The following is a 12,200-nucleotide window of genomic DNA, read 5'->3' as shown; positions in this document are numbered from 1 at the left end:
GCTGTGCGTGAAGAGAACACTATGGTTGCCAGAGTGACACTTCACAATATGCGTCAGGATCGTGATGAAACAGTGCGCAGCTTCGGAGCTCGCCTACGTGGTCAAGCAGGAATTTGCAAGTTCCTAATAAAATGCCCTGGCTGTGACATTGACGTTAACTACACAGAAGCAATCCTACGGGATGTACTCACCCGAGGCATCGCAGACCCTGAAATCCAGCTTGATCTCCTTGGCGATAAGAACCAAGACATGACCCTGGAGGAAGTCTTCCAATTCATTGAAGCTAAAGAGGCAGGCAAACGGTCTGCATCATCACTACTAGACTCACACTCAGTGGATGCGACCAGCAGCACGTACAAAAAAGCCAAGCAAGTGAACCTCAAGGAGAAACATGACCCATGCTCCTACTGTGGCAAGAAAGGACATGGGAAGAACGCCCCGGCCCGCGCTCGTAAAACCGAATGTGCAGCATATGGCCACAGGTGTGGGCATTGTGATAAACACCACCACATGGAGAGTGTGTGCCGCAGTAAGGCCAAACCAAAACATTCGACACCCGCCCCTCCTGATGACCGTGAAGGTGCTGTCTTTGATGCCTTATGTACCATCTCTGATCCAGTACAACACCCCAATGGGTGTGCATTTGACGAGTTAGTTACTGTCAATAACTTGGAAAAACCACACCAAGGACTGAACATTCCCCTAGACCATCACATATATGACAACCTCTCCAACACGTGGCTCAGGAAAAGATCAACGCCACAACCTTTCATCGATGTAACCATCAACATTGTACCGGAAGACTACGCAGCCCTCGGTTTTGACCTTCCCACTCCCACCATGACTTGCTCTGTCCCCGCCATGGCAGACACAGGGTGCCAGAGTTGCCTCGCCGGTATGAAGGTCATTCACCACCTCGGTCTACGTAAATCTGACCTCCTCCCAGTGACCATGAGGATGCACACCGCCACCAATGGAGGCATCAAGATCCTTGGGGCCACTGTACTCCGCTTGTCAGGCAAAGATGGACGGGGCCGGGTCATTGAAACCAGGCAAATGACTTACGTCACGGACAGTTCTGACAAGCTCTTCCTCAGCAAAGAGGCCTGCATCGCCCTTGGAATCATTCCGGATGGCTTCCCCTCGATGGGCGTAACTCAGAAAGCATGCAAGCTGGACACGACAGCAGCCCTACAGGAAGACCACACCTCAGATTGCCATTGCCCTCGGCGTCAGCGACCCCCACCACCCCCAACGAAACTGCCGTTTCCTGCAATCGACGCTAACCGTATGAAGCTACAACAGTATCTCCTTGACTACTACAAGTCGAGCACATTTAACACATGTGAGCATCAAACTTTGCCTCTTATGGACAGCCCCCCCATGACACTGATGGTAGATCCCAACGCCGAACCGGTTGCGCATCACACACCGGTACCCGTCCCACTCCACTGGCAGGATGCCGTTAAAGTTGGGTTAGACCATGACGTGCAGTTGGGCGTGCTTGAGCCAGTTCCCATTGGCGAGCCTGTCACCTGGTGCCACAGAATGGTAGTTTGTGCAAAGAAGAATGGCAAACCACGACGTACTGTCGACTTCCAGGCTCTTAATGCTCATGCCACGCGGGAAACGCACCACACGCCATCACCCTTTCACCAGGCTAGATCAGTCCCAAGCGGGAAAAAGAAAACCGTCTTCGATGCATGGAACGGTTACCACAGTGTTCCCATCCGCAAGGAGGACCGACACTTGACGACATTCATAACACCCTGGGGTAGATACCGTTACAAAACGGCCCCTCAAGGGTACATTGCCTCCGGCGATGGATACACGAGGCGGTATGACGAGTTTGTGTCAGACATCCCAAACAAAACCAAGTGTGTAGATGATGTCCTGCTTTGGGCTGACTCGCTAGCAGACTGCTTCTTTCAAGCTGTTCAGTGGCTCGACACCTGTGGACGGAATGGGATCACCCTTAACCCTGACAAGTTTGTGTTTGGTGAAGACACTGTAGAATTCGCCGGGTTTGAGATAACTCCTGACAGCGTCCGGCCTTGTAGGAAGTACCTACAGGCCATCCTGGATTTCCCAACACCCAAGGACATCACTGATGTACGTTCCTGGTTTGGGCTTGTCAACCAAGTTTCGTACGCCTTCAGCATGGCTGAGAAGATGCTGCCATTCCGGCAACTTTTGAAACCTAGCTCATCATTCAAGTGGGATGAGAACCTCCAAAATGCATTTGAGGAATCGAAAGCTGTGATAGCCAGCGAGATCGAAGAGGGCGTCCAAATCTTTGACCCGAGCAAGCCTACGTGTTTGGCAACAGATTGGTCCAAGAATGGCATTGGCTTCTGGCTACTACAGAAACACTGTTCCTGCACAAAAATGGAACCATTCTGTTGTCACTCGGGATGGAAAATCACGCTCGTCGGTAGCAGATTCACACACCCTGCTGAATCACGCTATGCCCCAGTGGAGGGTGAAGCCCTTGCAGTCGCTGATGCCCTAGATAAAGCCAGACACTTCGTACTGGGATGCGAAGACCTTATAATTGCTGTTGATCACAAGCCCCTCTTGAAGATCTTCACTGACCGATGCCTGGAAGACATCCCTAACCCTCGCCTAAGGAACTTGAAAGAGAAAACCCTGCGATACCGATTTCGCATGATCCATGTGCCAGGCATTAGACATCGTGCCACAGACTGTATCTCGCGTCACCCTACTGGCGAGCCTGTCAAACTGATCCTCCCTGACGATGTAGCGTCCATTGATTCCGCACCCGTCATCTTGGCACATTCTAAACGTCTCATAGCTGGCCTGCGCACCCCAGCAACACACACAGACACCATCGAAGAATGCATCTTCTCATCTGCTGTGTCCTCCCTAGACTCACTCAGCCTCAAATCTGTTACGTGGGACAGGGTTCGTACCGCTACAGCCAGTGACGACAACATGCAGGGCCTTGTTGACCTCATCGAATCTGGCATACCTGAATTTCGCCATGAGCTCCCTAGACCCCTTCGCGAGTACTTCCAGTTTCGGGATAGCCTACATACCGTTGACGGCGTGATACTCTACAAGGACCGTGTCGTTATACCCCTCTCTCTGAGGGAGGAGGTGTTAGCCAATCTACATGCTGCCCATCAAGGGGTTACCTCTATGACCACAAGAGCCGAGGCATCTATTTTCTGGCCTGGTATCACCCCTGCCATTGCAGCCCTTCGCGCTGGGTGCAACCATTGTAATCGGATTGCACCCTCTAATCCGAGCGCACCACCCACCCCCCTGACGCCCCCGGACTACCCATTCCAGTGTGTTTGTGCCGACTTCTTTACCTACAAAGGCTGCAACTACTTGGTAGTGGTCGACCGTTATTCCAACTGGCCGATTGTCGAGAAGTCCTCCCATGGCGCAGCTGGGCTCATCAATTGCCTACGACGCACCTTTGTCACCTTTGGTATTCCTGATGAGCTGGCCTCTGACGGTGGTCCTGAATTCACGGCTATAGCTACACGTCACTTCTTGAAGGACTGGGGTGTACATCATCGCCTTTCCTCAGTAGCTTATCCACATAGCAACTGTCGTGCTGAAGTTGGTGTCAAGACCGTAAAACGTCTGATCATGGACAACACCAGCAGTAATGGTGACCTCGATACTGACGCATTCCAACGCGCAATGCTCCAGTATAGAAATACTCCCGACAGAGACACCAAACTCTCCCCGGCAATGTGCATATTTGGACGCCCGATTCGGGACTTCATCCCCATACCACCTGGCAAATACAGGCCCCATAACACTTGGCGTGAGACCTTGGCGGCTCGAGAAGAAGCTCTCCGCAATCGCCACATGACAGGTGCCGAGCGCTGGTCCGAACACACCAAAAGGCTCTTGCCCCTCGTCGTGGGTGACCACGTCCGCATCCAGAATCAGACAGGGCCACACCCCCTTAAATGGGACAAAACTGGCATCATAGTTGAAGTCCGCCAGTTTGACCAATACGTTGTGAGGGTTGATGGTTCAGGAAGAGTGACCCTGCGTAATAGGAAATTCCTGAGAAGGTACATTCCCGTACAAATACGCACACCACGATTGACAATGGATGATGACATCGGAGTGCGTCAGCCGACAGTTCGCCGGATCATCCCACGCCAAGGCATTGTGTACGAGACAAATCCGACCAGTCACGAGGAGGTTCATTGTCCACCAAAGCCGACTGCTAACCCAGTGCCCAAGTCGACACACTCCCCCACCGCAACTGGCGCCACTCCACAGCGACTCTCGTTGCCCTTGGCACATGCTACAGACCCTGGCACATCGCCCAGAATGACCCAGGACCCTCCGAGTCAAGAACGTCGGCCCCTTGTTGATGCTCCGCCCCCACCTATGGACGAGTCGTCACAAGCCAGCAGGCCCAGCGGCCCAGTACCTTCGATGTTGCCTCCCCAGGTCATTGGTACCAAGCCCGCTACCCCTCCCGCAGTTGACACCCCAGCTGCTGCACCCAGGCGGTCCGGTCGCAGTACTAACAAGCCTGCCTGGCACTCTGACTATGATATGTGATCCTATTAATTGGATCATACTTTACCCTTACGTTTCCAGTTTTTGGTGTTACAGTTTAGTCTAGATTAACCGTTAATAATGTTCTTGATTCATGTTCTGTCTAGATTAACCGTTAATAATGTTCTTTATTCATGTTCTCAGTCTTTGTCACACCAAAGGACACATAGGAACATTTTGTGCCAAAGACTTGGGGGGAGATAGAGGATTACCAACCTTTCTTAATCATATTACATTTCTGTTTGTCTATTTGCAGACCGTGTTCATTGTTGAAGTGACCAAAACAAAGAGACAGCGTTCTTATTTAGAAAGCACCCGCTGATCATTTAGGAGGTCAAGAGGCAGGGTCTTGCCTAATTAATCAGCGAATCTGTTCACGCATGATAATCGGCCATGGCGTTCGCCGTGGTCTATTTTGTATTACATGTACATAGACCAGTTGTTGATGAGCATCATTTTTATTTTGGCTGAACAGCTCCACGAAAGCGCAACGGTCAGGGTACAAAGTGTGACATTTTTCTGTCCATCTTGCTTCCGAACTTCGTAATTTGCCATTAAAAGGAATTACAAATTACTTCAAACTTTGTTTTATTTGCTGGGTACCAGGGTAGGTGGTTTGCTTCATAAGACTCACTAACCAGGGAGCTGAGAAAGAATACATTAGGGGAGTGCATCAGAATTAATACATGTCAGATATATAGGGGGAAATATAGAAGTTGCTACTCCATTTTGTTGGTTAACTTTCCCTTTAGGCCATCAGCCTTGGTCGGTATCAAATCAGGGCATAAATGATTATAGTGCGCATGCACAAGGTATACCGCCCCTAGAGTGGTAACAAGCATTTTGATGGGCATTTTGAAAAAAAAGGTGATAACACTTAAAAAGCTGCCACCGCTGCAATGCTATCACATATTTTCCAACTCCGGAGGTGTATACCTTGCCAAAAATCGCTACGACGATTATTCCCCTCATTTGATACCGGTGGCCAAAATTTTGGACCGAGGCTGATGGCCTACTTGAGCTTTTGTGTTTTGACAATTATCTTGTAATCTGTCCAATAATTGTGTTCCTCCCGCAAACTGAAAAATCAAAAAATGCCTAGATGTATGCGAAGAATGAATGAACAGCGAGCACTGCTGGTGTAGTGGTATCATGCAAGATTCCCATTCTTGCCACCCGGGTTCGATTCCCGGGCAGTGCATTTAATTTATTTTATTTTATTTCAGCGATTACAAATGGTTTATTTTGTTTCCTAAAATGTCAATAAAATGCCATTTTTTTAAACCAATTTCCAAGGAGCACTGCTGATGTAGTGATATCATGCAAGACTCCTATTCTTACGACCCGGGCCGTGATTTTATATATTTATCTATTATTTCTTGCTAGGGCCGAGGGTCTTGGGCCTGCTGCCCCGGAAAATTTGAAATCTACGATTATTTCTCCTGTATTCTAAGGCAATGAGCAAATTTCAAAAGGAATACATGTATTACCATTCCAGTTTTACTAGTCATCTTTACATTTGCATGTATACCGGGTAGTCAGTGGCTACTAAAATTCATATTTTCTGCCCTTCGGGTGTGGGATCCTGATAATTCGTTTTCTTTAATTACATGAATAAACCTATTTGTCTCTTAGTTTCTTCTTCTTCTTTTTTAATGCGGGATGGGGTGAGTTTTGCTGGGGAAGGAAAAAATCTACACACGAGAGACGCGTGCGTCGACCAAAATATAGCGCCACCTTGCGACCTGAAGAACTGATAACAATAGAGGGCGACATTCTTACAAAAACAACGTGTCTAATTTTCCTGCATGTGCTGCATGCGGCTGCGGTAAAAGTGCGGGATACATACATCAAGCGCAAGGAGCTGAACATTTAGCGGACGAATTAATTAAGTAAAAAAAGCAGAAAGGCAGTGTATGATAGAGGTGTAAAAACAAGACAGACTCTGTTTTACACCATGTCTTCAGCCAACCAAGAACCAGCATTTGTCGTTCTCCACACAAGGTAGGTCTATTAACTAACTTAGTGGAGCGTTGAATTACGGGTACCCCTCCATACAAACGCTCCACCGATTTGGCATGCCTTTTTAACATTCGGACATGGTCTGGCGATAGTAAGGTCCAAGCTAATTCTTATATGCCGAGCAACACAAATCTGTCATTGACCCAAAAACCCAACATTGCCCAACAAAAACATCAGATTTCACCCTCAAAACGGCCTCCAAATTACTAGATATGCCACCTGAGATACAACTTCAAGTAGACATCGATAATTAAGATGGTTGTGATGAAGTTTACTTACGATCCGGATGAAAAGTGAAATTTCCTGTTCAATTCCGAGAGCTCCCCTCGCAATCGTGAACATGTTAAATTTCCGACTCGCGTTTGAATTGCGCTGTGGTCTTCATGCCCAGCGTTCATTCGATGGTCCCCGTATCTCGAGTGCGATTACGTTCAAGCTAATTCCCAACTCCCTTTTATCGTTCGAAATGCATTTGTGTATACCAACGTGATCCAGTCTACTCATTATCATAATCGACGCATCGCGCGCTGGGTTGCATTGCACGCGCTCGGTAACGGAATCGCACTCGGGATACGGGGACCATCGAATGAACGCTGGGCGTGAAGACCATATCGCAATTCAAACACGAGTCGGAAATTTAACGTGTTCACGATCGCGAGGGAAGCTCTCGGAATTGAATAGGAAATTTTACTTTTCATCCGGATCGTAAGTAAACTTCAGTACAACCATCTTAATTATCGATGTCTACTTGTACCTCAGGTGGCGTATCCAGTAATTTGGAGGCCGTTTTGAGGGTGAAATCTGATGTTTTTGTTGGGCAATGTTGGGTTTTTGGGTCAATGACAGAATTGTGTTGCTCGGCATATAAGGATTAGCTTGGACCCCACTATCGCCAGACCATGTCCGAATGTTAAAAAGGCGATAAGTTGGGTCCAAGTTACTCGGACTAGGGTCCCTTGAAGGCTTGAGAATGAAGCAACACAAAATGGATGGGAGTTGCTGACAAAATTCCAAACCAACTACATGTACATGTACCCTGTTGCCGGCTATGCGGATACGGAGTGGGAGTGCAGTGGAACATGACACAGTACATGTAGCGCTGAGACGGTTATTATAAGGGCAATCAACCGTGACTCCGTAGCCGGCTACGAGGTGCATAGCCCCATAAATGTGGCCAATTTACTGGACTACATGTACCTCTGTAAATAAAGGCCACACTTCCACCATGTGCTAATGTATACATGTCGAACTTTGTCAAATTTTGTAGTTTATTTTTGCTTTAAAAGCATACTCACCCTCTTTATAGGCTGATCAGAAAGTGCTGCCCTTTTCAGATATCTAATTTTCGTGAAATTTCATGTTGAAATTTTGATACGCAAACGTGTGCAAACGAATCTGGAAATTTCACGAAAAATAGATATCTGAAAAGGGCAGCACTTTTTGATTAACCCTTACTCTCTGAGGGTAGTTTACTGCATGTCAGTTGGTTATGCCAATGCCCTCCAGCTGCAGTATATTGGCAGATAAACTATCTTGACAGTGAAGGCTCCAATTGGCAGGAGTTGGAGGCCCTGGAGGGTGCCTGATACTGACCAGCTGGGGGCACTCACTTTGTTATCAGAGGACTCTCATTGTTCTCTGTGGCATGTATTGGAGTGCCTGTCCAGTTACCCTTGAAATGACATGGCAGATATTGGAGGGCCATGCAAAAAACATAGGAGATTTTCTTGAGGCACATATTGGCATACGTTGGAGGGTCTAGTAGGGTAAGGGTTAAGCTATAAAGAGGGTGAGTATGCGTCTAAAGCAAAATAAACTACAAACTAAGCCTAAATGTGAAAATCAAAATTTGACAAAGTTCGAAATTTTTTTGTACATGGTGGAAGTGTGGCCTTTATTTATGGAGGTAGTCCAGTAAATTGGCCACATTTATGGGGCTATGAGGTGCATAGATCGAGTGGCAGGGTATTCTGCAATTGTGCCCCCATAGGTAGGCATATCAACGCAACGCGAACATGCTGTATACTCTACGAATAATATGGAAGTGAGTTTTGGAGCGGCAGCTGTATATTTTACCCCAAGACTATGCCCAGTATTTCTTGACATACGTTCTGTTCGCTTAAGGGTTGAATCGATCCCGATGGTGCACAAAAAATGATGAAAACAGTCCCATTTCCGTAGCGAAGCTACAGTTTGAGTTTTAATGTTTTAACAGGCACGCGAAGCGTTGTTGGTGTGACGTCAAAATAGTCAGAGTCTTTTGGTTTGGGAACCGCCCACAGACACCGTCTATAGTGCATATCGAGGGTGACGTCAGATGGGCCAATCACGTGGCACCTCATGATAGAGTGTGCAAAGTTTATATTTTCTGTGCTAAAACACCCAAACAACTTGTAACTAATTTTTATGAAACCATCAAAATCTTTATTTGCATTTCTTTTGTAGCATGGGCAATATAAAAGTGGAAATGTACTGGTTGCACGCCCCTAAAACCTGCAAAAACTTTGTGGAGCTGGCCAGACGAGGCTACTATAATGGTGTCATATTCCATCGCATCATTCCAAACTTTATGGTGCAAGGCGGTGATCCAACGGGCACAGGTAAGCTGTTTGCATGCTGAGCTCTATATATGCAAGTCTAATCTAAGTAAGATTTGAGGCTTTGCATGGTGGAGATACTAATCTCAGATCAAGTCTAATCTCTCAACTACAATGTACATGTATTATTTTGTTTGATGGCATTTTGTGGTTGGGAGATGTACATATTTTGTATAAACACAAACATAATTTCGTTTTACTTGACACAGGGCGTGGAGGGGCATCAATCTACGGCCGGACATTTCCAGACGAGATCCATCGTGATCTTGTCCACTCTGGAGCTGGTGTCCTGTCCATGGCCAATGCTGGTCCCAACACTAACGGCAGTCAGTTCTTCATTACGCTGGCTCCCTGCCAGGAGCTGGATGGTAAACATGCCATCTTTGGCCGTGTTGCGGAGGGACTTGGGGTGGTGAAGCGCATGGGAATGGTGGACACGAACACAGAGGATAGACCAACTGAGGAAGTGAAGATCATGCGGGCATATCCAGTCGTTTGACCCTTGATGTCGGATAATAGGATTTCCTTTTGTAGTCTGAATGGAGGCATTAACAATGGCTTATAATAAGCTATTGTTGGCATCTCAAACACTGTTTGAACAAAAAATGTACATGTATAGGGTGACTCAGACTGAAAAAAAGGTTGAAATTACCGTCAGACATTCAAGGACGTAAATCCGGGGGGGGGGGGGGGGGGGCTATTGAAACCCCACCCCCCATGATTTTGGTGTTGAACATTTTTAAAAAAAATTGTTGTAGCCAATCCGAAAAAAAGTAACATTTGTAAAGTGCTCATAAAACAGTGCCACTAATGTCGCAGATTTGCCTTTATGCAGTTTACAGAACAGCGCCACCTAGTGTCGAATGGTGTCCATTCCCCCCCCCCCCCCCCCCCCCCCCCCCAGATTTTCGAATTTGCAGCCTCTGGGAAAGTCTCTATTTTGGGGAGGAGGGCCAATCAATCCCCCAGTCTTCAACATGGATTAATTTTGCCACTACAGGCATCAAACAGTTTTTCCAGCAATTTCACAATACATTGTACAGGTATTCTTCCAAACAAAAACAGATGTACTCACTCAAACATTAAACATTTGCTACATGTTAGGTTGCTACAGGCATGCAACTGTGAAGTCACACACAAAAAAAGGAAATTTTAATTTTCCAAGACTTTGTAGGAGTGTTTCTATTGTTGTTGCACACACGGGAAGTAATAATAGGGGAAATCAGCTGAAGGTTGCATGCCTGTTGCTAAAACAAGCGGCTACTTTTTTGTTACCTTGTAATTTTTGTGTTATCTGTTTTATCCCTTTTTTGAATTTGTAGTTCAAGTGAGAACACTTCCGCAGATAGTGGTGCAAAACGTCCTCTATACATGATGTATTGCACATTTTGAAATGGACCTCTAGCACTAGTACTAGGCTCTGCTATAAAATACATGTATGATTCCTTGGCACATGTACCTGCAACCAGCCTACGTAAAGATTTTTAAGACCGTTAGTTTATTTAATATTCGTCTGTGTACGCATTTCGTAATTGAAGGAGATATTTTCTCATGTACTGTACATGTAGATTGCAATATACATGTAATGTGTGTCTGCCCATCTGTTTTAATGTACTTTTTAGGTTTTTATGATTTACATTTTGGAAAGATTCCCATATCTGGCCATCAGTAATTTTTCCCTTGAATGACCCATCAGCCACCAATTTTGAATTTACTGAGCAAACAATGTAATGTAAATACAATGTAAATACAATGAACATGTACATGTGTTGTTTGTTTCTCAATATTGCATGCTTGATATCGGATAAACCATTGCTTTGTTTACGTTTATAACATGCACATTATTATGAACCGTGTGTTCTTTGTTGGAAGCTTGGACGAGTAAGGAGGTTTGTGCCCCCCCCCCCCAAAAAAAATTTTGTAGTTTAGATTTTCAATGAAATCCCACGGTGACTTTTTTTTTTTTACCTGATTTTTTTTTTTGCCTCAAATGTCGGCTGATGACTGCAAATGGTGCCCAACTAAACTTAGTGCAAATATATGGGAGTCCAGAGAGGCCACATAAAGCTTATTCTCGATCATATAACCCCATCCAGAAACAAGTTAAAATGGTGCAGCAGCAGGATTCCAGTCAAATCAGTGAGTTTGGCGGTTTTGAGATATCATCTTTCATTGAAAAAAAAAACTTTATCATTTTGCCGACGCGCATGGCTACGGCGACGCGCGCGCATACCAGAAACCGGAGACTTTTTTTTATTATTATAGGTTTTCCCGTCCAATTTTGCACTTAGTGCATGCAAGAGTATAAATAGTTTATTCAATTTTGCTATAGGGCAATCAAAAATTCAAAGTAGTCATTCAAAATCGCCATAGGGCAGTCAAAAAAGAAAAACAGTCATTCAGAATCACCATACGGCAGCCAAAAATTCATAATGGGCATTCAGATTCGCCATAGAGCAATCAAAAGTGTAAAACAGCATTCAGATTCGCCATAGTGCATTCAAGTTAGCACGGAAGGACACGTGACTAAAGATAGAGCATTCAATTTCGCTATAGGGTATTCATGTTCATAACTAGTGCATTCAATTTAGCACTGTATTTACATGACTTGTATACAGTAATACATATTCAAATATTCTTTGCGCGTTTTTCCCAACCTGCAATATGTGTGCCACCAATGACCATTCATAAAACTTCACTGGACAATTTACATTATTTTTTTACAGATGCCTGGGCTTCGATAGTTGTATTTGTTTTGTCTCCTAGAGGTAAAAATGTAAATTATACAAGCATTGGCCTGCTTATTGAGCAAGTTATTTTGTTCCTCACCAGCGCCTTGGCGCAAATTGTATATATATTTCTTTCATCTCCTTTGGTAATGCATTCTTTGCATTTCACCTTTTGCTTTCCACATATAATTATCAGCAGCTTGAGAATTTACATTGGCAGACATTACGCAATTAACATCAATGGCTGAAAAAAATGACTGAGTTTTGAGCTTTGAACTTTAACATGTAAATT

At 45.5% G+C, this 12,200-nt stretch overlaps 1 protein-coding gene and 1 non-coding gene across 2 annotated transcripts; both read left to right on the top strand.

The window, feature by feature from the left end:
• The first annotated feature begins 5,690 nt into the window (after positions 1–5,690).
• On the top strand, positions 5,691–5,761 carry Trnag-ccc. The gene has a single exon. It is a non-coding gene; the product is annotated as a tRNA-Gly (tRNA).
• A 550-nt stretch (positions 5,762–6,311) lies between these two features.
• LOC119738019 (peptidyl-prolyl cis-trans isomerase-like 1) lies at positions 6,312–11,018 on the top strand. Its single transcript, XM_038212734.1, has 3 exons — positions 6,312–6,564; positions 9,028–9,182; positions 9,389–11,018. The coding sequence occupies exons 1-3, from the start codon at positions 6,518–6,520 to the stop codon at positions 9,676–9,678; spliced, it is 492 nt and encodes a 163-aa protein (XP_038068662.1). The 5' UTR covers positions 6,312–6,517; the 3' UTR covers positions 9,679–11,018.
• Positions 11,019–12,200: the final 1,182 nt, after the last annotated feature.

Source organism: Patiria miniata, unplaced genomic scaffold (assembly GCF_015706575.1).
Source record: "Patiria miniata isolate m_02_andy unplaced genomic scaffold, ASM1570657v1 HiC_scaffold_3, whole genome shotgun sequence".
In the NCBI taxonomy this organism is placed as follows: domain Eukaryota; kingdom Metazoa; phylum Echinodermata; class Asteroidea; order Valvatida; family Asterinidae; genus Patiria; species Patiria miniata.
This window is presented reverse-complemented; position numbering and strand designations above follow the sequence as displayed.